The 19,955-nt window shown below is 53.6% G+C and overlaps 2 protein-coding genes across 2 annotated transcripts; one reads left to right on the top strand and one right to left on the bottom strand.

The window, feature by feature from the left end:
• Window positions 1-664: 664 nt before the first annotated feature.
• Window positions 665-13,936, top strand: LOC308310994 (E3 ubiquitin-protein ligase HUWE1-like; the record flags this gene model as incomplete). The annotated part of the gene is made up of 1 exon (XM_080757487.1): window positions 665-13,936. The coding sequence occupies one exon, from the start codon at window positions 665-667 to the stop codon at window positions 13,934-13,936; it is 13,272 nt and encodes a 4,423-aa protein (XP_080613613.1).
• A 4,402-nt stretch (window positions 13,937-18,338) lies between these two features.
• Window positions 18,339-19,739, bottom strand: LOC308310993 (serine incorporator 1-like; the record flags this gene model as incomplete). The annotated part of the gene is made up of 1 exon (XM_080757486.1): window positions 18,339-19,739. One exon carries the CDS (start codon window positions 19,737-19,739, stop codon window positions 18,339-18,341), a length of 1,401 nt encoding a protein of 466 aa, XP_080613612.1.
• Window positions 19,740-19,955: the final 216 nt, after the last annotated feature.

Below are 19,955 nucleotides of genomic sequence, written 5' to 3'. Positions count from 1 at the left end.
AAATGCTCTTCGCTAAGACTGGGACCCTGGCCCCATGAAGTGAACGAAGTTATCTTACTCTATGGCTTTGGTATAAAGCAACAGATCTGACTGCAATGCCCATATTTGGCCATGCCCATATGGGCATATAGCCTATTGATGACATATAGGCATAGAAGGACACAGTCAGGCAGACAGATAACTCCTCCATATATGGGCACAAAAGGGACACAGACAGATGACTCAAGACAAGTACAGTTGCAACCGATACTGGATAGGGCATACATTCCCAATTTGTATCGTTCCCGAGTTGATGGTTGCAGTAATATTGTAAATTTGAAAAGCATTAAAAAAAACTACAGTATAAGCTCACATGTTGCATCATCACCATGTGAGCCTGGATTGTAGATTGGCTGAAGAGTAACAGTTTATTTAGGTGGTTAATTAACCCGTAGCGAATGGCAAACTTGCTTGGTTGGATTCTCGCAATTCAAATTAATTAGGCCGCCCGCTATACAGTTACCATATTTGGATTCTTAGGAAGATAGACAAATGTGTTGCCACGGAAACAGTTGTTACATAAGTACCGTAGCGCCTTTAAGCAATTGCTCAGTGCATAGGTTGTGTGCGTAGGCAATGGGCAGATGAGAGTCACTTGCTAAGTATCAATTAGAAAGTAGCAATAATGAAAGTCGACAGAAGTAAACTAAAGAAGAACCACAGCGAAGCTCCTGCCGACTGCAGGGCCCTCATAGAGAAGCTCAAAGCATGCAACGACGAACAGCTGCTGTTCGAACTGCAGCACATCAAGACCTGGAACATTGGCAAGTGCGAGCTGTACCACTGGGTGGACCTCCTGGACCGCTTCGATGGCATACTGTGCGACGCGGGCCAAACCGTGGAGAACATGTCCTGGTGGCTGGTGTGTGACCGGCCGGACAACGGGCAGCTCAAAGCCCTTCTGCTGGCCGTGCTCAACTTCACGGCCCTGCTCATCGAGTACAGCTTCTCCAGACACCTCTACAGCTCCTTGGAGCACTTGACCGCCTTGCTGGCGTCCTGCGACATGCAGGTGGTCCTGTCCGTGCTGCACCTGATCTACGTGTTCAGCAAGCGCTCCAGATTCTTCGCCAGGCTGGATTCTGACAAGAGGAGGACCCCTCTGCTGGGCCCCCTGAAACACCTCGCAGAGAGCTGGGGTGGAAAGGACAATGGCTTTGGTCTGGCGGAGTGTTGCAGGGACCTGCCCGTGACTTATCCCCCCAGTGCCACCACGCTGCACTTTGAGTTCTATGCTGAACCGGGCCCTGAGGTCAAAGGAGAGATGAAGCAAGCCAGTAGCAATAATACTCTGCACTATATTCACATCGAGCAGCTTGACAAAGTGTCAGAGAGTCCACCTGAGATCATGCAGTCGTTGACGGCAATGTACAACATCCCTAAAGACAAGCACACCCAGCTGTTCACACACATCCGATTGGCCCACGGCTTCTCAAATCACAGCAAGAGGTTGCAGGCTGTGCAGGCCCGCCTGCATGCCATCACTATACTGATGTATTTGACTCCAGCCAACAGTATTCTATACAACGGCCTGATAGAGGAGCTCGTGGATGTGCTGCAAATAACAGACAAACAGCTTGTGGATATAAAGGCAGCAGCTTTGCGCACTTTAACTTCCATCATCTGTCAGCACAGGACACAGAAACTATCCAACATAATCGACTGCACAGGCGTCGCCTCCTATCATGGCCTCCTGCCTGTGTTGGTGCGCAACTGTATACAAGTCATGATAGATCCCATGATGGAACCCTACCCCCACCAGTTTGCCACAGCACTCTTCTCCTTCCTCTACCATATGTCCTCCACCTTTGACGAAGGAGCAGAAGCTTTGGTATCCTGTGGCATGATAGAAGCCCTACTTAAAGTGATCAAGTTCGTGGGAGATGGGCAGGACCAGCTCACCTTTGTGTGTCGGGCAGTGAGAGTCGTGGACATCATCACTAACCTGGACATGGCTGCCTTTCAGTCCCACGGTGGCCTTTCCATCTTTATCTGCCGTCTGGAGCATGAAGTGGACCTGTCGAGGAAAGAATGCCCCTTTGTCATCAAGCCAGAGATCCAGAGGCCGGGTGCAGCGGTGGAGTCCGAAGACATGGAAACAGACATGCAAGTGTCGGACGTTGTTGCGGAGAGTGGCGCTGACCTCTCCACGTCCTCTGGCTCCAGACCAGAGGTGGACCACGCGGTGCAGAGCAGCACTTCTAACACGCGCCTCACGGACATGCAGTGTAGCGAGCAAAGGGTGGCCGTGTTGAAGTCAATGCTAGGCTTCTTAAAGAAAGCTATTCAGGATCCGTCCTTTTCTGATGGCGTCCGCAACGCAATGGACGGGTCCTTGCCCGCCTCACTCAAGCACATCATCAGTAATCCAGAGTATTATGGCCCTGCACTGTTCCTGTTGGCGACGGAGGTTGTTACGGTGTTTGTGTTCCAGGAGCCGTCCCAGCTCTCCTCCCTCCAGGATAATGGCCTCACTGATGTCACGCTACACGCCCTTCTCATTAAAGACGTGCCTGCAACCCACAATGTGCTCGCCTATCTTCCCAACGTGTTCAGTGCACTGTGTCTGAATGCGAGGGGTCTGCAGTCCTTCGTTCAGTGCCAGCCCTTTGAGCGCCTCTTCAAGGTGTTGCTGTCCCCCGACTACCTTCCGTCCATGCGTCGACGTCGCAACTCCCGTGACCCAATAGGTGGCAGCGACACTGCGTCGATGCTGGGGAGCGCTGTGGCCGACCTGATGAGGCACCAGCCCACTCTGAAGGCCGATGCCACCGCTGCCATTGTCAAGCTGCTGGAGGAGGTCTGTAACCTCGGCCGAGCACCAGAGTACGTTTGCCAGAAGTCCTCCGTCCAAAAGGCGGACGGCGCGGTCGCGGCAGCCCCAGCATGCTCTACCACGGGGGCATCGAGTGAGGACGAAGACGATGAGGAGGCTCTCCACGCGTTCAGCCAGCGACAGGTGGACCCGGAGAGGAACGGACAGTCAGTGCCACGGGAACTGGTGGTCGGAACTGAGGAGCGGATACCCATTCCTCTCATGGATTATATCCTGAATGTTATGAAATTTGTAGAGTGCATTCTCAGCACATCACAACACATTACAGATGCCCACTGTCAGGAGTTTGTAAACCAGAAGGGATTGATTCCACTAGTTTCCATCTTGGGTCTGCCTAACCTACCCGTAGACTTCTACACCTCACCTTCCTGCCTGGCTGTGGCGAATGTCTGCAAGTCCCTCCTGACCGTGGCTCACGAACCCAAAGTTCTCCAGGAGGGTCTGTGCCAGTTGGACAGCATCCTGACAGAACTGGAGCCTCTCCATCAGCCCATCGAGGCGCCTGGAGGCTCTGTGCTGCTCAGAGAGCTGGCCACCGCCGGTCAAGTCACCGACGCCACAATGTCTGCCCGTGACACACCCCTGCTTCATGCGGTCGCGGCAGCCCATGCCTACATATTCATGTTTGCCCATGCTTGCAAGGTGAGTCACAGTGAGATCAGGTCAATCGCAGTGAACCAGTGGGGGTCTCCGCTTGGCCTGAGTGTTCTCAACAAGCTCAGCCAGCTCTACTGTTCTCTAGTGTGGGAGAGCACGGTGCTATTCGCTCTCTGCACACCCAACAGTCTGCCTCCAGGCTGCAAATTTGGCCAGTCTGACATCCAAAAACTTGTGCCCAAGGAAGAGACGTCATCTGGCAACGCTGCAACATGCGCATCCTCTGACTCTAGGAGAACCGAGTTTGAGACGGCGTCTGTGGATTCATCTGATGGGGTCCTGGTGGAAGGCATGGGGCTGGACAGTGACACACTTTCCCCAATGGAGACTGATGGACCCATTGCCACCAAGGCCAAGTGCAACATCAGCCCTGCCATGGCCACTCGCATCAAACAGATTAAGCCGCTGCTTTCTGCCTCGTCTCTTCTCGGTAAGGCTCTGGCTGAGCTCTTCGGCCTGCTAGTCAAGCTGTGCGTGGGCTCCCCAGTACGACAGCGCCGTTCTCACCATGTCGGAGGCATGGGCATGGCCCCCACGCCCGCTGCCCATGCCACCGCCTCCTCCCTAACCAAGCTCCTCACCAATGGCCTGAGTTGGCAGCCCCCAACCTACACGCCCACCGATCGATTTAGGCTGACTTTCTTCATCTGCTCTGTGAACTTCACATCTCCAATGCTATTTGACGAAAAGAAGTACCCCTACCATCTGATGCTACAGAAGTTCCTCTGCTCCGGAGGACACGATGCCCTGTTCGAGACATTTAATTGGGCCTTGTCCATGGGTGGCGATAACGTGGCCGTTTCCGAGAGTCTGGAACATACTGATCTGCCAAATGGCACAGGTGAGTTCCTGGACGCCTGGTTGATGCTGGTGGAGAATCTGGTGAATCCCGTATCCATGCTGGATTCGCCCCACTCCCTTCCAGCTAAGGCGCCCGGTGTCACCCCAACCACGCCACAGTTCAGTGCCCTGCAGTTCCTCATCGTGACCCAAAAGGCTGCGTTCAACTGCATCCGCAGCCTGTGGAACCGCAAACTTCTGAAGGGGTATGGAGGCAGGATGGCTGAATCCATGCTGGCTATCCTCTGCCACATCCTGAGAGGGCAGACTCTCATCCAGCATCGCCTGGCCAAGGAGAGGGAGGCCACGGCCCATCCGGACGAGGAGGGGACCAGTTCGGGTCCCTTCGGCTTTGGCGCTCCGGGGGTATTGGGATCGGGAATAGCAGTGGCTGAGATGGTGCTGGCCGGAGGGGCGGTGGGAGGCTTTACCAATGGCTCCACCAGCTCCGCCCTCCATCGAGAGGTCAACCAGCTCATGCAGGCCAGCTCCACCCTCCACAGAGAGGTCAACCAGCTCATACAGGGGAGAGGAGGAGGAGGAAGAAGGAGAGGGAGGCACCCACAGCAAGTTCAGCAGCAGCAAGTCCAGCAGTTGATGGATATGGGTTTCTCAAGAGAGCATGCCACGGAGGCTCTGGTCAACACCAGCACCATGGAACAGGCAACTGAGTACCTGCTGACACACCCTCCGCCCGTTCTCAGTGGAGCTGTCAGGGACCCGGCCATCTCTGAAGAGGACCAGATGATGAGGGCCATTGCTATGTCGCTGGGACAAGAGGCCGACACGGAGCAGTGCTCCGACAACTCTGAGGAGGCTGCCCGGCGATGTGAGCAGGACGACAAGCAAGCCCAGGAGGAACACCGCCGTTTGGAACACTTCATGGAGGCTGAGCCCCTGGAACCCCAAGAGCTGAATTCCTTCACAGACTCCATGCTGCCCGGCTGCTTCCATCTTCTGGACGAGATTCCTGACACCATCTATCGTCTATCCGACCTGCTGATGACGGCCATCAAGAGGAGTGGCCCGGAGTACCGAGACCTCATACTCAGCCAGGTCATTGACCAGGTGTGGAATGCGGCAGATGCGCTGATCAAGGCTGCCGTTCCTCTAACCACCAGCGACACAAAGACAGTGACTGAATGGACCAGGCAGATGGCCACGCTGCCCCAGGCCTCCAAACTCGAAACTCGAATTCTGCTGCTCACCTTGCTGTTAGAAGAGCTGAAGCTGCCAGGTGCCAGAGTGGTGGAGAACAGTGGCATTCTAAATATGCTCATTAAGCTGCTGGAGGTGGTGCAGCCCTGTCTGCAGGCTGCTAAAGAACAGGAGAACGTACAGACACCCAAATGGATCGCCCCAGTGCTGTTGATTATTGACTTCTACGAGAAAATGGCCATCTCCTCCAGGCGCAGAGCACAAATGAACGCGCTCTTGCAGCCTAACGGTAACATTTGGCAGTGGTTTGACGAGCGCTCTGGTCGCTGGAGCAGCTACAGCACTTCCAACAGTAATACCATTGACTCTGCCTGGAAGAGCGGGGCGAGCTGTATCCGCGTCACATCTGGACGTAGGAGATACACGGTGCAGTTCAACACCATGGTGCAGGTGAACGAGGAGACGGGTAACAGGAGGCCAGTGATGCGCACTGTCCAGAGAGTGCCTTGTGTACCCAATCCTGCCAAAGTGAGTAGCATCACTGAAGCCGGGAAAGACGAGGGAGAGGGGAGCAAAGGAGAGGACACCCAACCTAACTCAGATTCGGCCTCTGCGGTAGCAGAGGTGGGAGTTTCGAAAGATGACTCCAGTGAGCTGAAGGAGGCTCCATCTGTGCCACCTACTTCCTCCTCTCCCGCCGCCTCCCTGGATCCAGACCAGCCACAGGGTGACATTGTGGTCCAAGGCCTGACGGAGGACATGACCACCGTCCTCATCAGAGCCTGCGTCATGATGATCAGCGTACCTGTGGAACCGCAGACACTCCACGCCACCTTGCGCCTCTGCCTGCGCCTCACACGTACCCATGACTATGCCATGATGTTTGCTGAGCAGAAGAGCACACAAATTATCTTGGGGCTGAGGCAAGACTCATTGTTCAATGGTTTCCACTCACTGGTGACACTGCTATTCAGACACATAATAGAGGACCCAGCCACACTTAGGCACACCATGGAGAAGGTGGTGAGGTCTACAGCGACAAATGGAGCTGGCAACACTGCATCAGGTAATAGGGAGATCAACTACATCCTGCGTGTCCTGGCCCCGGCTGCCTGCCGCAACCCCGAATTCTTAACTGATGCGGCCAGCAACTGTGTCCGTATCGCTCTGCCTGCATCCCTCGGAGCTGGGACAGCCTCTGACGAGGAGTTTGACCTGCAGATCAAGGGGCCAAATGCTGTACAGCTTGTGAAAACCACCCCACTCAAACCGTACTCCCTGCTCCCTTTTCCTGACACCATCAAAGAGGTAATTTATGCCATGCTCAATGCTCTGGCTGTCTACCATGCCCCTGAAGATCCAGAGGAGTCAGTAGTGTCTGTGTCTGGTGGCCAGGACTCGTGCCAGGATGTTGGTGATGATGCCAACCAGCAGTACAGACTCACTGAGCAGGGCAGCGACTATGGCTCCCAGTCCACCTTCCACATAAATGCTCAGGTGTTTGCTGAGACTTCCCAGTCTGGCACACTACAAGGTGAAACCTCTACACCAGAGGAGATGCAGGAAGGAGATAAAGGTGTCAGCTCAGAGGAGGCTAATGCAGCTAAGACCAGCAAACTTCTGATGCCCACCTCCGAAATCCTTAAATTGCTGTCTGAGCTTGTGCGCTCCTATGTGGGCGTCGCCACCCTCATCACCTCCTACTGCTACACTGCCGGACTGTCTGAGCTCATCAAGGAGGACTGTAGTGTCCTGGCCTTTGTGATGGACCACCTGTTGCCCAACAGCCAGAAGAATTATGAGGACAAGGACACTCCAGCAATGGCCCACCTGTTCTTGGCCAGCCTGGCTGGTGCTGGCTCAGCCACTGCCGATGTTCAGGCGGCCTTGGTAAACGAGGTGAAAGCTGCACTCGGTCGCGCACTAGCTATGACAGAGGGCACTGAGAAACATGCTAGACTGCAGGCAGTGATGTGCATAATCAGTACCATCATGGAGTTGTGTTCTCCCACCTCTAGCTTCAACACAGCGGCGGCCAAGACACAGCACAATGGCATGAATAATATCATTCGCCTGTTCTTCAAGAAAGGCCTGGTCAATGACCTGGCCCGCGTGCCTCACAGCCTGGATCTGTCCAGTCCCAACATGGCCGAAACTGTCAATGCAGCCCTGAAGCCTCTGGAGACTCTGTCCCGCATGCTGCAGGACAGCAGTCTGTTTGGTGGAAAGGGAGGTTCCAGCAAGACCAGGGCCGAACATGACACAGTGGGCTCTGCCAGGGACAGTACCAGCAGTACACAGAACCACGGAGAGTCCTGCGAGTCAGAGCCAATGGAGGGAATCCACGGCGCGCGGGCTACTGACCGTGATCCGATGGAAGGAGAGGCATCGGGAGACACGGCGGTCATCGCTGGCCAGCCCGAGCCGCTCAGCACACGGGACATTCAGCAGGCGGAGGACGAGTTTGTGGATCTGATCGACGAACTGTTGGAGGGAGACGGCAGAGCCATTTTGCTGGGACGCAGCGGCGAGGATGAATCGCGGGAGGATGTGCTGATGGATCAGGCCACTTCCGACATTAGCCAGGCCTCCGCCCTACAGACCAACCGCCAGGACTCCATGAGCATCCTGGAGCCGGAGGACGAGGAGCACTCGCAGGAGGAGGATTCCAGCGGGAGCGACAGCCCGGACGAGGTAGAGGGAGATGACGACGATGAGGATGAGGATGAGGATGACGTTTTGGGAATGGATTTTGGAGAGGACCTTCCTGACAACAACACCGCAACCGTCCCCGTGTTTCAGGGGGGAAACATTGACTTCCATATAGAGGTAGACAATTACTACCCTCGCACTCACAACAGCCGTCTCTCCTCAAGCGTCATACCCAGTTCGCACCCGCTGATGGTGCGGCCTCGCAACCAAGGCTCCCCCGGCCTGCCCTCGACGAGCACTAGCGGCCGCCTGCCACAACAAGGAGGCGTCGTGGGCCGGAGCCATCGCGGTATGCGCCATTTCGCAGCGAACCACGGCAACCGCCAGGCCAGCACCCCACTCATCCTACAGAGACTGCTGTCGCTGCAGGACGACGTATACATCCACTGGCCCGAACATGAATCTCTAAACTACGTATTCCCCGAGCAGAGCAGCACAGGTGGACATGCTGCTGCCACCCTCTCTAGTGTACCCACCGCCTTAATGAGATGGACAGATGAGTGTAAAGTGTTGGACGGCGAGAGTATGCACGACTGCGTGGAAGTTGTGAAGGTACCCATCCTGGAGCACCTGGAGAGTCTGCGTGACAAGGAACTGGAAGAGTGTAGGGAGAACAGGAGGAGGCAGCGGGCGGAGGAGGAGACAAAGCAGAATGAGAGCAGAGCCAGTGGAGCAGAGATTAGGGAACAAAGCCTGCAGGGTTCTGGACTTGTGTTAGTCAACCAGCTGATACAAGACCTCTTGGCCACACCTTCAGCTTCTTCACCTTCAGCTTCACCTCCACCTGCCATACCTCCACGAGCCACAGATCTTCCACCCGTGTTGGCAGTTGATATGCCCAGCAGTGAAGCAGAGGTGATGACTCGCGTTTCTGAAATGTGGCCGGAATTGGGACGAGCGTTTGACGAAGTCAGGGAAGCCTCCCAGAGTCCAGGCTTTGTGGAGACCTCGGAGCCTGCAGCAGGACTGTTGACACACCCCGACGTCGGTGTGTTACACTGCTCTCCCATGGATACCAGCTCTGACACACAGGAAGAAGCCACGGCCCACTCCGCCCATGCCCAAACCACCCAGGAGTGGGAGTCTGGCTTTGGAGAGAGTGAGGTGACACACCAGCAGATAGATGAAGAAACAGGCTCCAGCTCTGACTCATCTCCTGGGGAAATGATGCCCAGGAGCCCAAGTGTCTTCAGCCAATCCCAGGTCATCCAAGGGGAGCTCATCCCTTCCACTAGCAATGAGGAGGACCCACTGGCAGGCATTAGTCTGCCAGAGGGCGTGGACCCATCCTTCCTGGCAGCACTTCCTGAGGATATCCGTCGTGAAGTCCTGCAGAATCACTTTGGCATCAGGCCACCCTCTGTTCCTGTTGCCTCCTCTGTCCCGGGAGGGCCAGGGGTCACGGACGTTAGCCCTGAGTTCCTGGCAGCCTTGCCTCCGGCCATCCAGAATGAGGTGTTGGCCCAGCAGCGGGCAGAGCAGCATCGCAGGGAGCTTTCCCAACAGACTGCCCAGGGAGACCTTCCCCTGGACCCGGTATCATTCATCCAGACGCTGCCCTCAGAGCTCCGGCGCAGTGTCCTGGAGGACATGGAGGACAGTGTGCTGGCCGTGATGCCCCCGGACATTGCCACGGAGGCGGCCATGCTACGCAGAGAACAGGACCGCCGACACAGGCAGGTGATTCACAACTCGACCTCAGCCCTGACAGCCATGCTACGCTCTCCAGCCTTCACCAGCCGATTAGGCACCAACCGCCGCATCCAGTACACCCGGCTGGCTGTGCAGAGAGGAGGAGGAGGATACAGCAACCGCAGAAGACCATCCAGTTCCAGCGCAGACTCATTACGTCTTCACGGCCGGCTGCTGCTGGATCACGAGGCCTTGTCCTGTCTACTGGTGCTGCTCTTTGTGGATGAGCCCAAGCTGGACACCAGTTGCCTGCACCGTGTGCTTCGAAACCTGTGCACCCACTTGCAGACCCGTGGCTGGATGATCAGCAGCCTGCTCTCCATCTTGCAGCGCAGCAGCGAGAGCGATGTGTTTAGGGAGACGTTGCGCATTGACGATGGCGCACGGGGCAAGAGGAGCACCCAGGGTGGGTGCGGACCCAAAGGCTTGGCCACTACCGTGTCTTCCCTCTCATCCTCGTCTTTGCCCTCCTCCTCCTCCTCGGCATCTTCCTCTTTGGAGCTACTGAACAGAATGGAGTCTCGCAGCTCTAGCCAGCTGTCCTGGCTCTCGGTGTCCATGGACGCAGCCCTGGGCTGCCGCATGAACATTTTCCAGATCCAGCGAGCGTCCAGTAGGAAGTATGCTGACCGTCACTCTGCAGGAGGCTCAGCAGGACCAGGAGTATTAGGAGGAGGAGCGGGAATGTCTGGGGCATCGGCAGGGGTCCCTTCCACTGTGCACATTCACCCTCAGGCTGCTCCGGTAGTCTGTCGACACGTACTGGACACACTCATCCAGCTGGCCAAGGTTTTCCCTGGCCAGTTCACGCAGCAGTGCTGTAAGGATCTCTCATCGTCCTCTTCAGGATCACAGAACAACCCGAGTACCAACACCTCCAACACCCAGAACTCCCTGGGCTCATGTACTGTCACACCCCATTCCTTGGGCATCTCCACAGACTTCTGGGATTTGCTGGTCAAGCTGGACAACGCGAATGTCAGTCGTAAGGGCAAAGCGTTGGCCAAGACGGTGCACCCTCTGGGGGCCAATTCTGAGGTCGAGGGGGGCCAGTTCAGCTTGGAGGCCTCTCCACTTGGCCAGCTGATGAATATGCTCTCCCACCCTGTCATACGACGCAGCTCCCTGCTCACAGAGAAGCTGCTGCGACTGCTCTCCCTCATCTCGGTTGCCCTGCCCGACAACAAAGCCAGTGAGGTGGCTGAGGTGGCCACTGGCCACGCTACCCCACAGGCTGCCAACCCCAACAGCACAACCACTATCACTACAGTGGCCACAGTCAGCTCTGCTGCCACAGACCTGGCAGAAACCATCAGCTCTGCTGCCACAGACCTGGCAGAAACCATCAGCTCTGCTGCCACAGTGTCCACAGACATGGCAGCGACCCAGGGTCCGGCTTCGGCCGAGTCTGTCCAGGCTGCCGCGGGAAGCTCAGGGGGCTCGGTGGAAGTTATAGCTCAGGGCTCATCATCCTCAGAGCCTGCCTTAATAGCAGCCTCCCAGACCTCTTCATCTACAACGCTGTCTATACCCACGCCCACCAAGATGGCCTCCACTGGACTCACCGAGAAACAATTGCAACTCTCTGTGGAGGTGTTGACGTCTCACTCGTGTTCAGAGGGGGGATGGGAAGATGCTGCTAGCGTCCTCCTTCAGCTGTCCAGGGGAGACGGAGCGACTAGAGACACGCTGATCAGACTGCTGCTCAGTGGAGCCACACACCTCGGATCCACTCTCTGCAAACAGATTGGCACATTGTTGGCAGAGCTCAGAGAATACAGCTTGGAGCAGCAGAGGCGGGCGCAGGCCGATGCCCAGTCCACCGATGCCCCTCCAGAGGACAGCTCCTTTTCCACAAAGCTCAAGGGCAGGATGACCAGCAGGTTCGACGGGGCAGAGAGTGTGGTGATCGTCGCGGCTACAAAGCGCACCCTGGAGGGCCGCGAGCTGCAGCTGCCCTGCATGAGCTCCCTGACCGCCAAGAGCTCAACACAGAAGTTCTTCCTGCGCGTGCTGCAGGTCATCATCCAACTCCGCGAGGACACGACACGCTGCATGACCAATAAGGCCAAGGAGACGCCGGGACACTCAGGCTCTGCTGCGCAGGGTTCCGGCGCCAGCATCCAGGCCGTGGTGCGTCAGTTAGAGACCGATGCTGAAACCATCATCCAGATGGTGAGAGATGGCCAGCATCAGCAGTCGCCCCAGCTCCAGCCCCTGCAGGCCTCGCCACCCACCACCACCGTCACCGTCTCCTTGCCAGCTCCCGATGCCCCGGCTGCTGGCACTGGCACGTCGGAGGTGCAGTCTGGGTCCGAGATCCAGGCAGCGGACCAGGATGATGACTCTCCCATGGACGTGGAGTCCCCTCCGGACTCTCCGTACGAAGAAGATGGAAGCGGTCAGTCCGAGAGCGAGGAGAGGCTCCCGGACCTCCCTCTGCTGAGCGAGCAGCTGCTTCTAGACGAGCTGTGGGACGTGCTCGGGGAGGGCCTGAAAGAGCTGGAAGAGTCCCAGGACGAGCATGCCGTGCTGGTTCTCCAGCCTGCGGTGGAGGCCTTCTTCTTGGTTCACGCTGCCGCCACAGAACAGGACAGCAAACCTCTGGCAAGGGATACCAGGGAGAGTCAACTATCCCACATGAAGGACGTGCCTCTGTCCCCGGCAGCCGACCCCTTCTTTTCCAGAGAGCCCTCCTCCTCCACGTATGTCTCCAACCTGCCCCCCGACACCCAGAAATTCCTCCGCTTTGCCGAAACGCACCGCACCGTGCTCAACCAGATCCTGCGCCAGTCCACCAATCACCTGGCCGACGGGCCCTTTGCCGTGCTGGTCGACCACGTCCGCGTCCTCGACTTTGACGTCAAGAGGAAGTATTTCCGCCAGGCGCTCGAGCGTCTGGACGAGGGCCTGAGGAAAGAGGAGATGCCAGTGCACATCAAGAGGGGCCAGGTGTTTGAGGACTCTTACAGGGAGCTGCACCGCAGGAGCCTCGAGGAGATGAAGAACCGTCTGTACGTGGTGTTCGAAGGAGAGGAAGGCCAAGACGCGGGCGGACTGCTCAGGGAGTGGTACATGATCATCTCCAGAGAAATGTTCAACCCCATGTACGCTCTGTTCTGCACGTCGCCGGGCGACCGCGTCACCAACACCATCAACCCCTCCTCCCACTGCAACGCCAACCACCTCAGCTACTTCAAGTTTGTGGGCCGCGTGGTGGCCAAGGCCGTCTACGACAACCGGCTCCTCGAGTGCTACTTCACGCGCAGCTTCTACAACCACATCCTGGGCAAGAGTGTCCGCTACACGGACATGGAGAGCGAGGACTACACGTTCTACCAGGGCCTGGTGTACCTGCTGGAGAACAACGTGTCGATGCTGGGCTACGAGCTGACGTTCAGCACGGAGGTCCAGGAGTTTGGCGTGTGCGAGGTGCGGGAGCTCAAGCCCGACGGCACCAACATCCTGGTCACGGAGGAGAACAAGAAGGAGTACGTGCACCTCGTCTGCCAGATGAAAACCACAGGCGCGATCAGAAAGCAAATGGGCGCATTCCTGGAGGGCTTTTACGAGATCATCCCCAAGAGGCTGATCTCGATCTTCACCGAGCAGGAGCTGGAGCTTCTCATCTCCGGCCTGCCCACCATCGACATCGAAGACCTCAAGGTCAACACCGAGTACCACAAGTACCAGTCGGGCTCCGTTCAGATCCAGTGGTTCTGGAGGGCCCTGCGTTCCTTCGACCAGGCGGACCGGGCCAAGTTCCTGCAGTTTGTCACAGGGACGTCCAAGGTGCCCCTGCAGGGCTTCGTGTCTCTGGAAGGCATGAATGGCACCCAGAAGTTCCAGATCCACCGCGACGACCGCTCCACTGACCGTCTGCCGTCTTCTCACACCTGCTTCAACCAGCTGGACCTGCCGGTGTACGAGAACTATGACAAGCTTAGACACCTGCTGCTGATGGCCATTCAGGAATGCTCAGAGGGATTCGGACTGGCTTAGACACAGAGAGAGACTCTTAAACACACAGAGATGCGTTCAAAACAATATAATTGAGACTTGCCTACTCTTGACAAATTCATACCAACAACCCATAAGCACATACATGTATACATGTTACTTCAGTGTGATGAGGTTCAAAGTTGAAAGGTGCTAATTATCACCTAAAAAAAACATTACGGATTGGTTTCCAATTCCATACATGTCCTTTAAAAGCTTCATCAACAGTATGTAATACAGATACAAAATGGAAAAAAGGTAATATATTTCCACATGCCGGTAGCCAAGTGGCTACAGTGGTGGCTACAGTGGTCGCAAGTAAAGTGAACGTCGTAAAATACTCCAAATAAAAAGCAGTGTGTATCAGAGATGGGGCCACAACAGAACATTTTTTTTTCTTTTTTCCCCCCTTTTTTTTAGTTCAAACGTGTATAAAATGTGGATTGAGACCTGATGTTCCGGTACAGTTTGAACACTTATAATGGCCATAGAAACCATCCCTAAGTGTGGATTTATTTTTTTAATCAGCTCAACCTTATATATTTGGATTACGCAATACAAGATATGAACTGGGTAAAACCTAATTAAAGCAAATCCCATATGTAACAAAAACAATGCCATCAAATCGACCATATCACACATTTCTCCGTCTATCTATGATGACATTCCCAAAATGGAGACACCGTGGTTAATGTGGTTAATGGCAAAGCACAGAAGCACATTCAGGGGATTAAAGACATGGACTAATATAATATAAGAGGCATTTGCTCCACTCTGTGCAAAAGGTTTGAGAGTTTATATGTTTATTGAATCTTTTTTTTCTCCCTCCCTAAAATAAAATCACTTGTGTGAAGTGAGGGGTGCCCAGTGACTGTCACATGATGTCAAGGGGGCATGCAGACTTTTTGGGGCTGTATTAATTTTGACCCGAGGACGATTCTACAAATGTCTGAAAAACCCTCTGAAAAACCCTCTGTTTCTATATGTCAGTGGCTGCCGACCCCATCTGAAAATATGTTGTTCCAGGGACCCCCTCAGAAGAAAATATTTGAGTTAAAAACATTCACTCTGAAAGAATATTCAAAGATTTGTGCCACATTTTCACGATTTTTCTAAAATAGCAGACCTACAAGCTCGCAGCGCGGCACGCTATGAGCTTGTAGATCTGCTCATTTCCAATAGCTAAAGTATAACATAATGCTTAAAACACCAAAACAACAAAACATTAAAACTTCATAGACATGACGTCTTGAGTCTGAACTTAAGACCAGAGGTTGGAGTGGCTAGCAAAAAAAGAAAAATCACAATTGTGTCATCATCATCATCATCATCATATACATCACATTCCGTCAATCAAATCATCACAAAAAGTCATTCCAAGGCCAATCACTTTTGGCATCTTCACTTTTGTCAATCATGACATCGCTGTGGGGTGATCAGCCAATCACAACACAAGCCAATGTTTTGTTCACCCAAACCCGGTAATGAGCAATGGGGATGATTATAAATGGGGACAATGTTGACTTCCTTGTTTCTTGAAAATGAATATAATCCTCATGGGGATAAAGATAAATAAATAATAGAAATATATATATATATATAGTTACTTTACACCACCTAGAGCGAGAGAGAGTTGCAGAGTCAGGCGACTCGATCGCCTGTGGTCTCTTGCGACTCGGCGATGTGCCCGAGGTCGAAGGTCGATTGCCGGCTTGAACAATCGGTCTTCAGATTCTTCTGAAGTCCACCAATGAATGAAGAGACAGCGAATACTGTATAGTCCTCAACCTATAGACCCCACGTTTATTTCTCTACGCAAACAGTAAAAGTCCATACATTTGGCTGCCACTATGTTTGTTAAAAGTGCTCTAAACAAAACCATAAAAGACTTGGCTGGCATATGACGTAATTATAAAAGTCAGACGACGTTGGAGGGGATAGCACCCCCTCAAATATTCAAAAGTACATACTGTACTTTTACTACATGGCCTACACATAAAATTGTGTTGAATTTGTAACATTTTGAGCCAAAACTGTTTAAAGTGGAATGGTATTTTTAATGATATGTTATAATGATAAATGGTCAAGACAGTCACGTAATGATGTGCTCTGAAAAACACATATGTTTCTGTCAGTGGTGCTCAAACTATTTAATGTCGAGGATCCCTAGAATTATATGTATTCTCAAAATATCTCAAAATATGTTGTTCCAGGGTTCCGCAAATTCCGATTGGCCGGAATGAGATGATGTATGATGATGTACGATGATAAGATCGCCCCTCACTTCACACGGGTGTGATTTAAAAAAAAGGTAGGGGCGCTAGTCCTTTTAATCGAGGAGCGCTAGCCCCTCCTATATACAGCTTTTGTCCGCACACGTCTCATATTTGTGTGATTTTTTGTCTAATACATGGATTTAGAAGATTACGTGATATTGGCAGCAAGTATAGATAGTTAAATTTGTTTAGACTAGAGCACTTATGAGACATAAATTATTCGCAAAATCAACAGCCAGAAACAAGCCAGAATGGATAAAGGAAAGAAACAGTGCCACTGTAACAAGAAAAAATACATTGAAACTGATCATTCCTAGAAGAAAGGAGGTTCCCGGTTCGATCCCTGTGGGCTCCCCCAGTTAGTCGAAGTGTCCTTGAGCAAGACTCTGAACCCCCAACTGCTCCCGATGAGCAGGTTGGTTGGTGCCTTGCATGCCTCTGCCATCGGTGTATGAATGGATGAATTTAATGCACAATCTGTGTAAAGCGCTTTGGATAAAAGCGCTATATATAACGTTAATGCACCATTTACAATTTAGGCATTTAGCAGACGCTCTTAATCCAGAGCGACTTACATTAAGCAAGAACAAAAAAGCATGGGAATACATCACATAAAAACATTTATCATGAAACATGCGTAAGCTAAGAAAGTAACAGTGGAATATCTATAATGAAACTATACATATAAGCTATACATCTATACTACTATGCTATACATATGTACTATGACGTGCTATGACAATAGCACATACAATGCACTTATGCTGTCTACATAACATGCTATAAGTCTGTATCAAATGCTATCTAAGTCTACAGAATTGCTATCTAAGGGGGTGGGGTAAGTGCTATGGGCCATGATGGAGTCTGAAAAGGTGGGTTTTCAGACTACGGCGGAAGATTGGGAGTGATGCACCATTTAGCATTGATAGCGATTATTGAGAGATTGTCGATTGAAATCATACTGACCAATCAATCAAGTGCATTAAACCAGGCCATATATATAATAATCAGTCAGCTAGTGTATATCGGATATGTCGGGGGTTAACTACAAACACATACGCACATGCACGCTTTCCACTGGCCAAAAAAGGAACAACAAAAAGCGTATGCTCCGAGGTATACCGATGTTGACGGTAATTAAGATGTTTCAATGTCGGATTATAACTGGCTGTCGATGGTGACGCATGGTGACTGTTTCAGTGTCGGGTGAATTAAAGGTAATGTCTGTATGTATACATGTATGTAATCTATCTTTATTACGTCACCATCAAAAGTACGCACTGCGCACTACTACTTGTGTGCAACGCTCAAGTAGGCACTCGACAGAGAACAGTTCTAGTTTGCATTGTAATCCCCATTAATCCCCACAGGAGTCTATCCGTGTTTCACGATGTGCTGCTAGACCTCTGGGAGATGGATTGCTGAGGTGGAGGGCCACACCTACCATCAGCTCCCAGTACTTGTACCGCACGACTAGCCGCGCCCAAGCCGCGCTGGGCCTGGGCCTGCCCTCAATTTGCCTCGTAGGCCAACTCCAGTGTTTTGTACGGTGTGGGCAGCAACCGGAAGCCAGTGTAGGGATTAGGGAATGCAAATGGGCGGAGCGATGGCATCTTTTGGGGGGTTGAAGGCAGGCGTGCTGTGGCGTTCTGGATCATCTGGTGGGGAATTCAGTTGAGCATGCCGGGAGGCCCAAAAAAAAAAGGATCAAAAATGTGGCCTGTGGCCTAACCCTTAGTGCATATAAAATATCCTTGAAATAAAACAAACATCATACTGTATTCAAATTGTATTCATGGTTGCAATGTTATATTTATTAATCACTTGTTTTATTTTTTGTTTTTTAACAGTTTTTCTTACAGTCTTGTAAAATGTATTTAAATATGTAATTGTAATGTATTTTATGTGTGGACCCCAGGAAGAGTAGCTGCTATTAAGGTTAGTAGCTAATGGGGATCCAAATAAATAAACAAATAAACAATACTATATTTGTTGTGTGTGCTAAACATACATTAGGAAGTCAATAGACTTGCCTGCCACATAACATCACGTGGGGTGCTGTTTTCTTTTACGTCATTAAAAGTCCATAGACTTGGACGCGATACAGTATATGACGTCGGAGGGAGGGCTTAATCGAAGTCTCTGTCTGGGAAGACGACCGGGGCGACAAGGGTCCACAGGTAGAGACCCAGGCCCAGCCAGCTGCAGGTGATCTTCACCCAGACCGTGGGCATGGTGGTCTGCATGGTGTGGGTCGACGTCTCGGGGTGGTACCAGTGGGTCAGCGTCATCATGATGTACAGCGAGGCCAGGAAGAGCAGGAAGTGGAAGATAGAGTAGCTGTAGGCCACGCCGTCCTGCTCGTTGTCCGTGGCCTTCCGCGGCCCCGCCTCTCCAACCGCCGCCTCTTCGCCGCCGGAGTCGCTGGAGTCGCCGCCGCGCGCTTGCCCCAGCGACGTCAGCTTGCTCACCTTGGCCTTGCCGGAGGTCTTGAAGACGGCGAGGAGCGTGCAGAACACGAAGATGACCAGGCCGATGATACCCTGGGGGTCCCACCACTGCACGCGACCTCCTCCTCCTCCTCCTCTCGTCACGATGCTCAGCAGGCTGGGGTTGCAGCTCCGGTCGGGGTTGTTGCTCATGGCCGACCAGGTGAGGTACATGGTGTACAGGGAGATGAGCGACGACTGCAGCAGGCCCGAGTGGGGCTGCGCCGCCTGCACGCGGGGCAGCACGGACACCACGGAGACGGCCGCGCTGAGCGCCACGTTGAGGCCGATGAAGAACTTGTGCTCGCCGCAGCCGCCGGGCTGCGCGTAGTAGACGTAGAAGAGCACGGCGGCCGCCAGGGCCAGCGCGTAGTGGAGCGCCGTGAAGGCCAGCAGGCCCGCGAACCAGCGGTTGCCGGCGCTCCGCTCGTTCCGCTCCACCCACGAGCGGTTCCAGGAGTGCGTGAAGTCCACGAGCAGCACCAGCTGCATGAGGATGAAGAAGAAGGAGCCCAGCATTCCCACGTAGAACCACACGGTGTGGAAGGTTCCGTCGCCCGGGATGAAGAACGCTCCCACCGAGAGGCCGAGCAGCACGAGGAACTTGAGGAACCAGAAGCCGTTCTGGACGACGCCGCGCGGGTCTTTGGTGCTCCGGACGCGCACCATGAGCACGGCGAAGAGGGCGTAGAAGCAGGCCATGGCGAAACACATGCGGTACACGGCCTTGTAGCCCACGATGACGTCGCAGTTCACCTGGTTCACCACCTCCGCCGCCACGCCGGGTATGATGGCGCCGGCGGCGCCGGTCCCTGATCCTCCTTTGTCGCAGAAGCCCGGGATCCGTTGGAGGTGCGCCTCCATCCCGGGGAAGATCATGGCGGCGGAGACGGCGGTCCCCAGCAGCAGGAAGAAGCAGAAGAGGAGACGCGTCAGCGTGGAGTTGTTGGACGGGCAGCAGCTGCACAGCAGCGAGGTCGCCGAGCCACACAGACACGACACGCAGCTGGCGAGGGAACACGCGGCCAGGCAGGCCCCCATCGCGATGACCGCTGGGTTGAAACAAACTGCTGTTCTTTCTTGGTGGTCTGATATGTAATGTATACAAAGCTCTACAGTAGCTGCAAAGAGGAGTCTACTTTTACAAGACGTTAGTTACACGCTGACAGCAGCGGCTGCACGTCTTGATATAGGCCCATGGTGTGACGTAACACGGACGTGGCACGAACTTTTGTCCAAATATGGACGGAAAACTAT

The sequence above is a fragment of the Protomyctophum bolini genome (assembly GCF_963924005.1).
Source record: "Protomyctophum bolini genome assembly, chromosome: 23".
Lineage (NCBI taxonomy): Eukaryota > Metazoa > Chordata > Actinopteri > Myctophiformes > Myctophidae > Protomyctophum > Protomyctophum bolini.
Note: the sequence above shows the minus strand (reverse complement) of the source record. Positions and strands in the feature narration are given on the sequence as shown.